General features: G+C 39.1%; 2 protein-coding genes across 2 annotated transcripts; one reads left to right on the top strand and one right to left on the bottom strand.

Annotated features, from left to right (window-relative positions):
• Positions 1–178: 178 nt before the first annotated feature.
• On the top strand, positions 179–1360 carry LOC308667505 (proteasome subunit alpha type-4-like). The gene has a single exon (XM_081326761.1). It carries the CDS (start codon positions 510–512, stop codon positions 1020–1022), a length of 513 nt encoding a protein of 170 aa, XP_081182887.1. The 5' UTR covers positions 179–509; the 3' UTR covers positions 1023–1360.
• Positions 1361–4922: 3562 nt separating this feature from the next.
• DNAJC27 (DnaJ heat shock protein family (Hsp40) member C27) lies at positions 4923–16696 on the bottom strand. Its single transcript, XM_081334302.1, has 7 exons — positions 16489–16696; positions 11921–12003; positions 11323–11392; positions 10361–10525; positions 10127–10249; positions 8349–8509; positions 4923–7355 (listed from the first exon to the last, which is right to left on the bottom strand). The coding sequence occupies exons 1-7, from the start codon at positions 16564–16566 to the stop codon at positions 7223–7225; spliced, it is 813 nt and encodes a 270-aa protein (XP_081190428.1). The 5' UTR covers positions 16567–16696; the 3' UTR covers positions 4923–7222.
• Positions 16697–17310: the final 614 nt, after the last annotated feature.

Raw genomic sequence — 17310 nt, 5'->3', positions numbered from 1 at the left:
AGGGGTTGGTATAAACAGATATTAATGTTTGGTGTTTTTAATAAATTAATTTTGTTTTAAAGTTGCATTTCGCTACTGTGGACAGGTAGAAATTTGAAGTTAAATTAAAGAGGAAAAATCAAGTCACTGTCATAAATGTTGTATTCTATAACCATTACACCTGGTAATTCATATCATCTTGTCCTTATAGCATAGTTTATTCCAGTTCACATGCACAATAACTGTCAGGTCCCCAAAGAAATACATTTTAACCCCATGCCTATCTTCCCTTTGTCTGTAGCCTTTCTTTGTGGCCTGCCATTCTGCTGGGGCGGGGGATTGCTTTGCGCTGTCTGTGCGATGTCCTTCCCCCAGGGGATGGAATGTCTCCCTTATCTGAGAGACTGTTTGCACTTGGAGCCAGAAGAAATCGAAAGTGAGAAAGGCCTTCAAGAGCCCCTGGAAAAGACTAGTTACCAAAATACAAGGCGGCGGAGAGCGGGCGGAGCATAGTCCAACCCAGAAGCACCATGTCTCGAAGATATGATTCCCGAACGACCATCTTTTCCCCTGAAGGCCGTCTGTATCAAGTCGAATATGCAATGGAAGCCATCGGGCACGCTGGCACCTGCTTAGGAATTCTTGCCAACGACGGAGTCCTGTTAGCAGCAGAAAGACGGAATATCCACAAGCTTCTGGATGAAGTCTTTTTTTCAGAGAAAATATATAAACTCAACGAAGATATGGCCTGCAGCGTGGCCGGCATAACTTCGGACGCCAACGTGCTCACCAACGAACTGCGGTTGATTGCACAAAGATATCTGTTGCAGTATCAGGAGCCAATTCCTTGTGAACAGTTAGTAACAGTCCTGATGCCACCTGTGGGTTGGCTGGGATTCAAACGGCACACTGAGACTCCGTGGGGAGGAGTATTGAACACTGCTCTTAATATATTGGTTTTCTCTCAGATTCCTTACAATAACAATACAGGTAGTCCTCGACGTATGGCCACAATTACACTCAAAATTTCTGTTGTTAAGTGAGATACGTATTTGCTAAGCGAGTTTGGCCCCCGTTTTACGACCTTTCTGGCTGCTGCCGTTGTTAAGTGAATCACTGCAGTTGATGAATTAGTAACCTGGTTGTTACGTGAATCTGGCTTCTGTCAGAAGGTTGCAAAAGGTGATCACGTGAACCTGGGACACAGCAACGTGAGTCAGTTGCCAAGCATCTGAATTTTGATCACATGATCATGGGGATGCTGTAAAGGTTGTAAAAATGTTCATAGGTTCCTTTTCTCAGTGCAGTTGTAACTTTGAACAGTCACTAAACGAACTGTTTTAACTCGAGGATTACCTGTATACAAAATTAACTGCTTACTTGATTTATGCAACACTTCAGTGATTCACCTTTTGAAAATTCACTTGTGTATTATTTGCTTCCATTTTTCTTTCAATATGAACAGTATGTTGGGTTATTTTCTGTGTTACAAATTAATTTCTGGGATACAGACTGTAGGATATAGCTGAACATAAAGGCTATATTATGATGTCATTAAGTTTTTAAAAACTGAATCAGTTTAAATAACTGTAGTGACATGGCAGAACTTGCAGACTAAAAAGTTAACTTAAGCCTCTTTTTTCCAAAGTTCTCTGGGGCTATACACCTAGTTCCATTTCCTACCTTGACATACTTACTTGGTAATTACAGCTGTCACATCCGGTCTTTATTCTTATTTATTTTAAACACTTATATAGCCGCCCATCTTTGTAACAAAATCTGGGGCAGCTCCCAATCAAAAGTTAAAACATAAAAAACATTATTATAAAAAAACAAATGCATTAAAAGCAAAAACCTGGTGCCAAGTCAAGATTACAATTTATTTCTTTGTAAAATTTATTGGCTGTCCATCTTACCACGGGGTAACTCTGGCAGCTTATGCAGTCACCTTATCTTATCCCAGCACCTGGGCGAAAAGCCAGGTCTTCAGTACTTTACAGAAGACTAATAGTGTGGAAGCCTGCTGAACTTGAGGGGGAAAGTGTGTTCCATAGGGTAGGGACTGCCGCAGAAAAGAAAATGTTTTCTAGCTCCCGTAAGATGTTTAAGGGAATTGACTACAAATGTGCCCACTCTGTCTAACCTGGTAGAACAGGTAGATGTCTTTAGGGAAAGGTGGCCCCATAGATTTTTCAGAGGGCAACTTGAGAGGGAGGGAGCGAAGGAAGGAAGGAAGGAAGGAAGGAAGGAAGGAAGGAAGGAAGGAAGGAAGGAAGGAAGGAAGGAAGGAAGGAAGGAAGGAAGGTTGGTTGTGGAGATTTCCAGAACATGCATGAAAAACTGGCTGGATGACTTTCAGCCAGTCATTCACTCTCACCCAACCCACCTCACAAGATTGTGGTTGTAAGGAAAACAGGAAAAGGAAGGCGTATTAGGAATATTCTCTGCCTTAAGTTATTTATAAAAATAATAAAGGCAGAATTAACAAAATAAGGAAGGAAGGAAGGAAGGAAGGAAGGAAGGAAGGAAGGAAGGAAGGAAGGAAGGAAGGAAGGAAGGAATTGCCAGAATACTCCCCAAATTTATAATTCTGAGTGTATGGCAATTGTATTGATTTGAAAGTGGTTTCTACAATTTCTGCTTGCAGTAGTAGCTTTCTACAGCCATGTCAAACTGGAGTCTAAGGCAACAAAAGCACAAATGTAACATTAGCCACTTCCACTCTTACAGCATATGAGCTACTGCTTGGTAAGATGGGACAGCCAATAAATTTTACAAACAAACAAACAAATATGAACCATAAAATTGCTGTACAGTTTTTGTGGTATTACAGTCTAAGCCTTATTATTCCACTTGTTTCAAGTGAAACAATACAATATGATGTGTGCTAGAAGTTTCATCATAGATGGCATAGAATCATATGTCTTAAAGCTGTCAGCAAATACTGTATAGCAGAAAATGAAAGCTATTTTGAAAATATCTGCTTTCCCAACAGCTCAGAATGCTGTTTCTAGAAACAGATCTGCACGCCTCCAACTATAGCAGCACCCAGTGGTCACTGCAGTATATTTGGTCTACCTTTTTCCACCAAGACAATGCTTTCTTCAATGGTGTAATATAGGACATGAGCTCCACAAAGCATTTCAGCACCAAGACAGAACCCCACCCCCCACTTCCTTGGATAAACTGATTACCGAATGTCCTTCTTTAATACAGTTCCAGAATAGTTAGAAATGGATGGATGCATGTTATATGCAGAGACCTGTAACCCAGCCATCTTTGAAACAGCTAGCAAACATCATGTGCTGTCAGATTTCTTAGAGGAGGTGGAGGAAACGATCCTAACATTTGGTGCAAAAACAAAACAAAACAAAACAAAATCCAGATTTGGAAAATGAGTAGCCATGGTAGAGTAAATTGCACGGTTACCATGATATTGATTTTTCAGCCAAGCATAGATTTAATTACAAAATGCAGATAGCAAGCCAGGTTTTCATTTAAGAAAACCCCAAGCTCAATACTGTATATAAAATAACTGTAAAAGCAGGTAGGTGGTTTTAAGTTAGCACTCATCCAAACTAATTCATTTGCCATAGTTCCAACAGGTAGAAAGGTATACAAGGGTCTCAGTCCCAGTTAAATATTTTAAAAATAAACAACTGACACAGTAGATTTAATACAGAGATTTCAAACACTTAAGGCCTTGGCTATAACAGCACGCAGGAGTGCATTTTCTATCAACTTGCATTAAAGATCCTCTATGCCTACAGGCATTTTATTTAAGTGATAATCTGCCAAGTAATACAGTGTATTCAAATTTATTTAAGTGATAATCTGCCAAGTAATACAGTGTATTCAAATTCACGTACTCCTGCAGAAAGTCTAGGAGTCTGAACAGCAGAAAATATATCGGGGGGAAATCCCTGCTGTTATGTAACTGAAGCTTAACTACCTTCAGTTACAGTAGTTCCATTTTTTTCAGAAGCAAAGCCTGCATTAGGAGGCAATATTTTGCACAAAAATGTGTGTGTGTCTGTCTATTGTATGTTTGTGTGTTTTAAATAAAGACTGCAATTAAAGCAGGCATGCCCAGAGGATAACAGCTTTGGCAAAATGTTGCCTTTCATGTGCTTTGCTGATTGTCCCCCCACCATTACAAATTACAACAAACTGCTGTCCTGACAAATATTCAGGACAGGATCTGAGCAAGCTGTTATCTTTCCAATATTTGACGTTCTGATCTATAAGTATTGCCCTCTCCTTCAGTTAAGATGGCATTTTGATACATTAATAGACATTACAAAGAACTCTGTCCCAACAGCTTCCCACAGTTTTTTTTTCTTGAAAGTGAGTTTTCTTCGAAGGCTTTGAGCTATTCACACACAAACTCCAAATTAGGAATTATGTAATTTGAAAATTAATGCAAAGGAGGGTACCTATTTTAAAATAAAGTGAATGCAATGTAATTTTGTTAGCAGCAATTTTACAAATTCCGAATTGTATGACAATGTAGTATTTTAACCCTTCTGGAGTACTCCCTTTCCATTTGGCATAAGAGCACAAGTGCATGGGGAAGGGAGATTAAATTGTCTTGTAAAGAGAAGTGAGCAGTTTATTAAAGCTCTTTCCCAAGGATACCTATTCTTTGAAGTAACCCTGTATTTACAAACAGGAGAAAGAGGAGTCCTAGGTTACCAGAAAAGCCTGCAGCTTCTGCTACTGCTAAACTTGTAAGCCGCCCTGAGTCTTCAGAGAAGGGCGGGATATAAATGGAATTAAAATAAATAAATAAATATATCTAAACTGTTATATCCGATAAGCTAGAAGCAGAGTAGGGTGGAGAACTGGACATGGAATTTCAAGAATTGAAAAGGTTACCAAAAATTCCTTCTTAGGACTCATTTGGACATTAATGATGTAAAACATTATAGACAAACCAGATCTCAAAAAAGTGCAATTTATGAATATACTGCATATCCAGTATCTTAAAGGAATTTGACATTACAAAGCATTCACAAACAACCAGAAGAATAAATATCACTTCTAGAAGACAGAAAATAAAGGAACATTATTGAAGAAATTCACAGAAACCTATCACAGACACACACATAGCAACGTGTATTTTATATTCATACAGAGCAGGATAAACTTGTATTTTGGCTGTGAAGTATCTTACTCCTTCTGTATTTTGATCAAAAGCTAGATAGTTTTCACAGAAGTGAGACTTCTATTAAAAGGCAGCCTTGCAGGACTTCTCCATGTCCATCCCGAGAACACTGTCTCTTTCCTTGGCTCAAAGAACTCACAGAAGGCATGTGGAGGAAAAATCTCAAAACCTTCTGAAAACTGAAACCCCTTGGTAACCTGATGTTTATTTTCTCAATTAATATGTACTTGCAAGTATAACTGCTGCCCTCTAACACACACCCGAAGGAGTGTTACTCCCATACCTTCCAATATACAATGTAATACAGTTGCCAATCTCTATGGGCCTTCACAGGGACTGGAGAAACAGAATCAGAGAGAGAGATCAAGGCACACCGCCATCTTAACTTCTTGTACTATTTTGAGATGTTCTAAATAGCAATATAGGTGCTAGATGGAGGGTAATGTATGACTGCACATTACAACTACTATGTTACATTTGACCATTAGAAAAATCAGCTAAATGACTGATTACATATAAAAGAGTTTTGTTCTCCAGAACTTCTTAAATTTTAGTTTAATGAAGCCTAAGATCTTCAGGATTCGGGACTACTATATACTCGTCCTAAACTCATGAAGTGGGATTTTTTTGGCAACTCACCCATTTGTTCATAAGGCATTCTTTCTCTTTTGTCAGATATTATGCTGTGATCCTTAGAATGGTAAATAATTTCAATAATTTGTATTCTAAGTTAGATCAGTTTTTGCAGAAACTCCATTACAGAGGTTGTACTCTAGGTAGCTGAAAAACTGCTTCTATGACCTACAGGCCAGCGCCAATTCCAGAAAAGAGTTAAAAGTATTCCTTAATAGTTATCCTTTTGCCTGAATATTCTTTCAACAAAAAATCCAAGAAGCACTTATCAATACAGCCGACTTTTCTTCGTTTCTTTCTTTGGAATAGCATCACACCCCACCCTACCCCTAACTTAATGCTCATTTAATTTTAGAAAAAAATATGAATATGCTATGAATGCTGTTCTTTTTTATAATTGGGGTAATGGTGTTATTTATATGGAGTTCTTGTATCATTCCTTGCTAAGGAATTATTTGTTTGTATGTTTTTAAATTTACTTCTAGGACAAGTATGTAAGCTCTTCAGAAAATCACAGTGGCATATAAATCAATCAATCAATCAATCAAACAAACATGTTCGTACCAGTCATGAAATCAACAGGCCACCACTGAGTTTGTTTCACCTAGTGTCTTTCAATTCAGGGGTTCTGTTAATTATACTTGAGTACATACAGTGAGTTTTTTCTTTTTCACTTCCCTTCTTCCCTCATTTAATTTACAATTAGGGAGGAAGGGAGAACAAATTAAGACAAATTAAGCTTCTGTGTGACTGAATCTCACATCTGGTGAAGATTATATTCTTTGCTAGCTCCAGGGAGGTATACACAAACATGCCTAGAACAATATGACTGAAATAATGATCAAAACAACTTACCACCTAACTCATTTTGTAGGAGGTACTGTCTGTCCCATCAACAGATCACAGTGACTACTAGTGCTTTGATCCTGGCTACTATGCTATATTTTTCCAGTTTTTATTTGAAAAAACAGGAATTCTTTAACCACTTAGTAATGAAGTGGTTCAAAAAATATGGATAAAATAATTTCCAGTGTAGGACAAAGAGGAACAACTAAGTGCTTCATTAGAGGCTGAATATCAGCATTGGTTTTGAGGAAAATAATAAGCAATATTAAAATAAGTGATTTAAACAGAAGTAACATATTTTAGAGTCATCTCAGTCTATGGGCAACTTTTTTGCAGGGGAGAAGAAAGGACTGGGTATTACTGTTGTTACTGTTCCTGAGGTATTCAGATGGGTTTGGATGGCCGCTTCAGAGAGGTCTCCTATATTGATCTATTCATAGCGAACAGAAAACAGCTTTGAGTAAATGGTGAAGGAAATTTGCCTTTAGGGAACTTCTGTGACTTGCTTCCTTTGTCTTTGGCAGGGAGCAATTCTTGATGCCTCTCTCAGAATAGCTATATCACTTGCTATTGGCGCAAGCTACATCTTCTTGTGTTTTACTTGATGTTTTTGAGCAAGGCAGTTCGTGCATTGACCACAGCTTTGAAGGCGTCCTCACTGCCTGGAGCCATACACTTATCTGGGTGGAGGAGCACTGCCAACTTTCGATAGGCCTTGTTTACTTCATCCCTGCAGAGCAAGAGAGACAGAGATAATAGAAGAGTGCAATAGAAATGAGTCTATTTATAGAATGATAAATCTTAAAATGAAAGTCTTTCAATTACCTAAAACTATTTGAATTATACCAGACATGTCAAACACAAGGCCCGGGGGCCGGATCCGGCCCGCGAAGTGGTTTCATGTGGCCCGTGAAGCCATCCTGGAAACAGTGAGGGAACGGCTCCCACTGCCTTGGCCCTGGCCCAGAGACCCTCCTTCTGCCAGAGACCCTCAGATCTGTCCCACTCCTGCCCAGGCCCCCATAGGCACCCTTGATGCGAACAATGTAGAGCTGGCCATTCCCACCCAGTAGGCCATAAGCACTCTAGCCACGCCCACCCAGTAGGCCATGCCCACCCTGGCCATACCCACCCGGCCCCTTGAGGGCAACCACAATGCTGATGCGGCCCTCAATGAAATTGAGTTTGACACCCCTGAATTATACCAATGAAGAACTACAATTATTCATTTTGATTAGAAATCTAATCAAACAGAAAAATAAAACTGAATTTACAGTTATATTCAGAACTTGGAGGTCCATTATAGCTTCATCTCCTGCATTGCTCTAGACTTTTAACTCCAGACACAGAATAACGATAGTTTCAGAAAGCATTTCTTGTCATAGACGGTACTCCCTCCATTCTCAGTTCAGAAGAAAGGGCTGGATAATGAGCAATGCCTAACTGACGTGGTCAATGGACACTGGAGAGCTTACATCCATTAGGAGCCAGAGGGGGAAAAATGAGGCCTAAGGTAAGTAGCTGGTTGTTGTGAAGATATATATTGGCTAAATATCACCTATCTATACATAAAACGTTTGCCATAAATTAGTAGATACCTTCTTATATTTTCAAAATTCAGAGCTTCACCATATCCATCCCATTCCTTCTAGTCCAACTCTATCTTGCTCATTTCTACACCATCATAGATTATTTATTCTGTAATGGTTAGATCCTTCCTTACCTTGTAGCTCCTGGTTTGACACCCAACATATCCCAGCTATCCTTGCTGTTGCGAATCTTCCGAATGGCGTCTACTTGCTCCTTAGTGAAACTGTTGCTTGTGCTGGTTATGGGGCGCTTTCCACCATTATCACATAAATCAACAATAGCAGAGTAGAAAGTCTGCAAGCATGGAGAAGGCAAAGTTACAAAGTTCTTGTATGCACCCATTGCTCAGTAATCTTTATTTCATTAAGCAGATCAAAGTCCAAATAATTTTCTTTGCCTTCCTTTAGCAGCTCATTCTATTGTTTTAAACTCAGAAATTGTGAGAAAGGAAATGGCCTACAGGGACTGTAAGATTTTTAATTTTACAAGCAGAAAATCTTCAAATAGTGCAGAAGCATAAGCTACATCATGCTGGTTTTACCAAGTGCTTTCTTGGTTTATTTTTAGTTGGAATACTGTGCCATGGGCCTTCAGATCATTCATTGGATTAATTCTTGTACATTGAAACAATCTCTTGCACTGCTTGTTCTTGTTGTGACTCAGGGCCAGCCGGTGGGTCCGACAGCCGGGTCCGATGTATCGGAGGACTCAGATGTGGGGGAGGAGGGAAACGAACCGGCTGATGATGATTTGGAGGCTTTGCAGAGTCCTCAGCCGGGGACCTCTTCTCAGCTGTGTGAGCCCGAGAGTGCGGAGGATGATGACCCACAGCTGGCCCTGTTCAAGGACGCCCGACGTAGGAGGCAGACGAGCAGGGACAAACAAAGAAAGACTATGGGACTCCTCGGGAGGAGGCACAGGGAGACCACGCCCTGAGCTCTCTATAAAAGAAGTGTTTGGGGAGGGGCTAGTTGCTGAAAGCAACTTTTTCGTTTGAGAAGACAAGCTCTTGTGTTTTGTTATCTGCGTCATTAAACCTTGGCAGAAGCCTTTTAGCCTTGGACGCTTTCCAGACTCGTCTCTTAATTAGGGGTTGGGAGAAGAGGGCTGGTCCAGAACAGTTCTTTTTTTTAATATAAAGAGCTCTGTGCCATTTCAAACACTAAAGGGAGGTAATTAATTTAAAATTCCTTGGAAAACTAGAGAGAACGTTGCATATGCAGACAGAGAGAATAAATGAGAATTTGCCAGTAAAAGATGAGAGACCTTAGACATTTTCTCTCCAAGTCAAGAAAAGATACTGTTAGCTTCAGAATAGAACAAGAAAATATAAAATATTTTACCAATAATGTCTTAACAACAAAAAGTGAAAAATGACAGAAAAACACCTGCATTCATGACTGGAAATATTACTGGCATGCTTGTATTCATGCCCCCAAATAATGTTTCAGATACCTGCACCAAGTCATGTGTCAATGCTTGACATCATGGTAACAATGGTTAAAGAAAAAAATCAACAGCACTTCATTTTGTATGAGGATAAAGATTTACAAAAAGAAACAAAATAGTTGCTACAAAAACATCTTACAGAATTAAGGAGAAACTTCCTGACAGTGAGGACAATTAACCAGTGGAACAGCTTGCGTTAAGAAATCATAGGCGCTCCATCACTGGAGATTTTTAAGAAGAGGCCAGACAGTCACTTGTCTGAGATGGTATAGGTCGTGCTGTTTGAGCGGGGGGGCTGGACTAGAGGACCTCCAAGGTCCCTTCCAGTTCTATTCTATTCTAAGAAGCAGATTCTCATAAGAAGAATTCAATCAAGGATGTCTAGATTACAAAGCACAAATCATCACGCTTCAAGGAAAAATGATGCAGGAGGACTGCCTTGTTTTGCACTGTAGATTTTACCTGGAACATCTCATTAATTCCCTCTCCAGTCTGTGCAGAAGTTTCGAAATAAAGAAACCCTCTGCTTTCTGCCCACAATCGTCCTTCACTTTCATCCACACAGCGCAACTTGCCACAATCAATCTGAAACAAAAATGAGAGAACATTGTAGTATTGTCCTAATTATTTATAAGCTCCTAATCCCTTTAAGCACTTAATGAACATGAGCTTTCAATATCTTATACCAGTCTTTACCTTATTGGCACAAACCACAAAAATAATGTTTTCCATATTTCCATGTGGTCCAAGTTCTTGTTTCATCTCAGCAAGCCATAAGTCAAGGGCATCAAATGATTCTTTTTGCCCAACATCATACACTAGGATTACACCCTGGGTGTCTTTGTAAAATTCATTGCGAACCTAATATAAGGCAAAAATAATGCAGATGAATTTAATAGACCAGCAGACAGTTCTAGAAAAGTAACTTAAACTATAAATAAGCAGCACATCAGCTTAAATTGAGCAAATAAATTTCTGACCATTTATGTGCAGAAATAATATAATAATTATGTGCATTACATCTGAACAAGTCAAAGTATGCAGTATATAAATATGCCTATTTGGATAAAGTGCAAGAGTACAAATGTTTTCCATTTAGCATGCATTAGTTGACAAAAAATTATTACATCAGTACACTTGACACAGAGGTGAGAAGTTCAGGCAAAAAATCTTGGATACAATTTTGGTGTAATGTACAGATTATGGGGCTGTTTCTCAGTGATTATTTTAACAAATAAAGTGTACTTGCATGCTATGACCACTCCGACTACAGTTTAGCGATTCATTCTCCTTCCAAACAACACAGCTACAAACTACTCATCCTTGGCTTATTTTCTGCTAGCAGAGAGACTCAGTGCAATTACTATTTTAAGAGGGGGAAACACCCCACCCAAAAGAGCATCCATAAATAAATTTACTTCAAGCCATGGACTGGGTAAAATCAGTCACCATGCCAAGTTTGCATAATGCAACCACCAAATCTAAATTATAAATCATGATTTATATCCCACAGTGGCTAGGTTCACACATTAGGCTCAGCCAAAAGGGGACAACATGATAATTTAGTGTACTGTCTGAACTTCTGGCACACACTATTTTAGCATCTTTTTGCATAACTTGTTCCGTCCTCATTGCTAAAAAGCCATCACCTTTCTTACCTCATAAAAGAAGGAGTGTCCAGCCATGTCAAAGATATTCACTTTGATTTCTCGGTCTCTAATTTGCACTCTAAAAGGAAAAGAGTCCTAAGATGCAAGTATGGGCACTCTAAAGAATGTTCCTGCTGTTACTTAGCTAGCATTAATAAGCATCACAACATGAAAGTTTTGCCACTAACAGAATCGAGTATAGGTATAGTCATTAAAAAACAGATGAAAAGATCCAGGATTAATTTAAGACAAGCTGTAATTATTAAATAATCGACTAAAGGAGATATAAGAACAATCAGCACACACCAGCATCACAGTAAAGAATTGATCAGACTTTTAATACTTTCCCCATGTCACACATGAAGACACCTGCAGGAAAACATTCACTGGCCTCATATTATATGCAATGGGATGTGTACTGAATCATCACCAACTGCAAAACTGCTATTTCCAGCAGCAGCAGAGCAGAAAAATCACAAATGATTGTGATGGATGAACCATCAAGAGCATTTTCCCATCTCTTGCATGTACAGATTTTAGCTTGGCTCACATATTTTCAAGAGCTGTTGTCAGTAGCTGCTGCCTGTTATAAAAGAAGGGTACTCACTTGGTGACACCATAATCAATGCCAATTGTTGCAAGATATTTGGGCACAAATCTCTTCTCACAATATCGCTTGATGACACAGCTCTAAAAAGTAAACAAAAAAGCTTGTTATCAAAGGGATAGGCTATTTATTCAGCCCAGTCTGCGCTCTGCTTTTCATAACTAATTCTAATCAAAATATTTAAAAAATTGGTTTTATGTAAATCTAGCAGTTAAGTAAATACAATAGTAGCACAACTCAAATATAGCTGGAATAAACATAAAATAAAAAAGTAATATAAAGTAAGTTTAAAGTTGAACTTAAGTAATTAAGTATTAATAATTTTCTATTACAGTCAACTACCAGTCAATAGAAAAGATGACATACATAAAACTAATATTAACTATAAGTAAATACACATTACATGATAAAATTTGGCCACATTTAAAAACAGAGCCCACCTGAATCTGTAATAAATATGTGTAAATAAAACTGATCAAATGAGCATGGAATTTGATTTGATGTGGGTTTATCAGCTCAAAGTGGGTGTCAGCATACAAGTGTAATGACATGCTCCTAAGTAAATATAATTTTTTATTTCCCACTCAAAATGTATATTTCAGTTTTTATCATTCATATAGGCAGCACCATAAGCTTACTGTATAGCAAGAATAGAATGGAACTTCAATTCTTTTAAAAAGAGATATCATAGATCTTTTCACAGGATATAATGCATACTGATATCCATATAGAAAAGAAAGATTAGAATTGCATTTAAAAACACCTAGGGCAGGGGTCCCCAACCCCCGGTCCATGGATCAGTACTGGGCCGTGGCATGCCAGCAACCGGTCCGCACAAACAAGCAAAGCCCCATCTGCAGGATGCAGGCAGCACAGAAAACCACGCCCCCTCCGGTCCGCAAAAAACCCTCTCTCCATGTAACTGGTCCCTGGTGCCCAAAAGTTTGGGGACCTCTGACATAGGGAGTAGATAAGATTTGTCATTTTCATATGAAATTTGGAATGTTGTATCAATAGCAATAGTACAGCTAGTCCTTGACTTACAACAGTTCCTTGGTGGAGCAGTGGGCTAATGCCTCCTTAAGTAACACCAGCTGCCTGCAATTAGTGCAGGTTCGAGTCCCACCAGGCTCAAGGTTGACTCAGCCTTCCATCCTTCCGAGGTAGGTAAAATGAGGACCCAGATTGTTGGGGGCAATAAGCTGACTTTGTAATAATGCCGCTTGGGGGGGGGGTGAAAGCCCTAATAAGTAGGCATATACATAGAATGAAGGCTATTGCGAAGCACATTGATTTGTGCTTTAGATTGTAAGCCGCCCTGAGTCTTCGGAGAAGGGCAGGATATAAATGGGATTAAAAAAAAAAGTTCATCTAGTGACTGTTCAAAGTTACAACAGCACTGGAAAAAGTGTCTTATGACCATTTTTCACACTTACGACCTTGCAGCATCCCCATAGTCACGTAATCAAAATTCAGACACTTGGCAACTGACTCATATTTATGACAGTTTTAGTGTCCTGGGGTCATGTGATCACCTTTAGTGACCTTCTTACAAGGAAAGTCAATGGGGAAGCTAATTCATTTAACAGCCATGTTACTATCTTAATGACTGCAGTGATTCACTTAACAACTGTGGCATGAAAAGTCATAAAATAGGGCAAAATTCACCTAACAAATGTTTCACTTATCAACAAAAATTTTGGGCTTAATTGTGGTCATAATTGAAGGACTAACTATATGTTCAAAATAGAAATACAGCCAATCAGTCAGCTGCCCAAATCTGGCCAGCCTGCTTCGTTGTGTGCTGATTCATTAACTACCCTTTCTATTCTCCAAAGCACTGGACGTCAGGACAAGAAGCAAAAGATGGAAACTAACCAAAGAGAGAAGCAACCTAGAACTAAGGATAAATTTCCTGACAGTTAGAACAATTAATCAGTGGAACAACCTGCCTCCAGAAGCTGTGAATGCTCCAAAACTAGAAATTTTTAAGAAGAGACTGGACAGCCATTTGTCTGAAATGGTATAGGGTTTCCTGCCTGAGCAGGGGGTCGGACTAGATGACCTCCAAGGTCCCTTCCAACTTCATCATCATCAGCATTATTATTATTATACATGAACCTCAGTCAACTGAACATTCAAATTGGCTGGCGCTGATGGTTGATACGAGTTGCTATCAGCATCCTGGGTGTCAGCCAGGTACCTCCTTAAAATATAAGATGATGATGATTATCATCATCATCATTATTACTACTACTACTACCCTGAGCCATTCATCACTTTTACTCTGCTTACATCTAAGAATAAGACTATGGCAAAGTAGCTGAAGAAAAACAGAGATCTTCTCTTGTTCAACTCTTATCTGGCAGGAACCATTCCATCATTCTACAGCACGGGTGTCAAACTCGTCATGTCACGTGATGTGTCGCAACATATCAAGATTCTTTTTGCATTGCTAGCAATGAGGTGGATGCGGCTTTCGTATGATGAAACCGGCCCGTGGGCCGGCAGTTTGACACCCTTGTTCTACAGGAATGGGGGAAAAAAGAAGGAAAGCAGGACTGTTCTGCCAGCAAGCCTGAGATAAGCAACTATTTTTATTCCAACCTGTCACTATATAAATAATGAATGAGAGTTTGGGCTTGTTTTTGCCCTGTGTGTTCTTCTCTCTACTATGTCTTCCAGATAGTATAGGGGAGGGTTATATTACTGGTCTTTGTAATCTACGGGTAGTGCTCAATTTACGACCACAATCGAGTCCAAAATTTCTGTTACTAAGCAAGACATTTGTTAAGGAGTTTTGCCCCATTTTATGATCTTTCTTGACATAGTTAAGAGAATCACTGCAGTTGTTGAGTAACACAGCTGTTAAGTGAACCTGGCTCCCTCATTGATTTTGCTTGTCGGAAAGTCACAAAAGATGACTACATGACCCTGGGGCACTGAAACTGTCATAAATATGTCAAGCGGCTGAATTTTGATCACATGACCATGGGGATGCTGCAAAGGTTGTGTTAAAAACAGTCAGTCATGTCATTTTTTTCAGTGCTGTTGTAACTTTGAACGGTCATTAAATGAATTCTCGTAAGTCAAGGACTACCTGTACATTAGAATATTCTTCAGTTGAACAGTGAAGTAAAATTCTTAATAATTAAATAACATTTAATTACTATGCCTTAAACCAGACTTTGCTAAGATGCCATCATTCCCAAACATTGGCTCTGCCAGTTGTGCCCATGAGAGTTCTAATCCAAAACCTCTGGAAGGCATCAGATTCTGAAAGGCTAAAACAATCCACAATCAGGATGAATAGAACATGGCCTGGCAGTGACCCAGATTTGAAGGGATTCCAGTCACACGTGTAGACTGCATCCCTTGGTACTTTTTTAAATCAAATGTGCCTTCCTAGGATCATATAGATCTGAATCACCCTTTCCTTTTCAAATCCAGATCTCTGCACAGCCCTAACATAAAAGACAACAACTCCCACATGAACTCACAAAATTAAAATAAATGGGATTGGAAGGACACACAAGTGGAATTAGAATAATTATTTTATTTGCTGGCTGCCCTGCTCCTAAAGACTAGGTTGGGTATTTGTTTAATAGAGCGGTCCTCATGAATGATTATTTATTGAACCACAATTACAAAAAAATTGTGAAGCACTAATATAAATGTGCACGAATACTAAGAAACTGTGCAGTGCAGAGTGCCATCTCACATCTTTCTGCTGAATTACATCTCTATTGTTAACATTTAAACTATCTCCTGCCTATTCAAATTACTCGTTTACAATAAAAATCTAAAAGTATGTGTGTGTGTGTTGTACCTACCATTTGTTCCACTTCATTGCAAATTTTGATTTTTGTGCATTTATTTCAGTTCACATAATGGAACTAATTATTTTTATATTAACCAACAGTGATTTTATCTGAAGACCATTTGCTGCTTCAAGAGTTCTAGTAGGTTGAATCTTTTTTTAATATTCACCACCAGCTCTCTGGGTTGCAAGAATCCCCATCCTCATGGCCAGTAAATGGCAGCCAAGAATTTTGTGTTTCTTTGCTGCTTCCTAGTGACTTGTCTGGATATTTGCAGCCAAAATACAGTATGGTAAATTTAGCTAGAAAACAAGCCAAATAAAGTTGCCACTGCCTTCATCTAACATACCTTGCAGAGTTTACATGTGGATAAATGTAATGAAATAATCCATATGATTTAAAATTTTTGGGTAGCATGTATCTACTTAATGTTAACTGTTCTTAATATTTTTTTAAAAAATGTTTTAATTGTTGGTTTTATGATGCTCCCGAGTATTTTGTTACGGGCGGCCACATAAATTTGATAATAAAATAAAAATTAATAACACATAGCAAAACATTTTGGAAGCTCCACCTTAACCCAACTCCTCTACCTCTCCAGACCAAATCACATCATTTTATTCCACAAACGATCGAGTATCACAACGGCCTAATAAAGCAGAGAGACCTAATTGGTCAGCCAGCTTGTCGTTCTCCTGCTTCAGACCAATAAGGCGCCTCTGCTTCTATTGCTACTTTTTTTTTTACCTTGCCAACCTCGGCGTTACCCATGGAGATTACTTTGATCCTTAAAGACTTGCGCATTTCTTTCCGTTTCGTCTCCATCCTAGCGAGTAAGACTAGAGAAGCTGACTGAAGCTCACTTTCTTCACGGGGTCTGACTAAAACTCAACAGACTGGCGCAAATCCCCATCACAATGTCCCGGCTTCTTACTTCCGTTATCACCGTCTCCATAGTCGGTTCAACAAGGGTAGTAAAGCCCCAACAATGCTTCGCGAGTCTTCATGATATCGCGAGAATTATCTAAGGACGGCCTCCGGGCGCTCGATGCAAAAGCAAGGAAGTCTCGCGAGATCTAATCAGAGCGGTCCTTTCGGTAGTCGGAAAGTAGGCGGATTTGCCGCGTTTCTGTTTAATCAGAGGCAAGTTTGACTTCAGAGTGATTATTTCTAGATAAGCTTCTATAGAATTACAGCATTCAGTGCTATAGTTCCCTGGAGCAACCCTGTTCGGGTATATGTATTTCATTTGTCTAGAATTGTGCTGGAAGCGACACTTTAATGGAACTCCCTTTCCATTATGAAAAGTCTGGATTCCTACTTCTGAGACCGCAGAAGTCGGAAAAGTGCTGGATATGTTAGGCAGAGAGCTTGGTCTCCCCAAAGACCGAATAGTAAATAAAGACAACAGGCAGAAAATGTCTGGGACTTTTGCATATATTATATGGCTTGAATTTAATTTGTTTTAATTGTTTTTAATTTTTTGTATTCATGGTTTTAACTGCCCTGTAAACCGCCCTGAGTCCTATGGGAATAGGGCGGTATACAAATCCAATAAAATAAATAAAT

This window comes from Vipera berus, assembly GCF_964194415.1.
Source record: "Vipera berus genome assembly, chromosome: 1".
Lineage (NCBI taxonomy): Eukaryota > Metazoa > Chordata > Lepidosauria > Squamata > Viperidae > Vipera > Vipera berus.
The sequence above is the reverse complement of the archived record's forward strand: the minus strand, read 5'-3'. Positions and strand labels throughout refer to the sequence as shown.

Coding starts and splice junctions, on each gene's coding strand:
- DNAJC27 (XM_081334302.1), bottom strand. CDS start 16,566: ATGGAGACGAAACGGAAAGAAATGCGCAAGTCTTTAAGGATCAAAGTA. Junction 12,004..16,488: donor GTAACGCCGAGGTTGGCAAG/GTAAAAAAAAAA, acceptor TTTACTTTTTAG/AGCTGTGTCATCAAGCGATA. Junction 8,510..10,126: donor GAATTAATGAGATGTTCCAG/GTAAAATCTACA, acceptor CCATGCTTGCAG/ACTTTCTACTCTGCTATTGT.
- LOC308667505 (XM_081326761.1), top strand. CDS start 510: ATGTCTCGAAGATATGATTCCCGAACGACCATCTTTTCCCCTGAAGGC.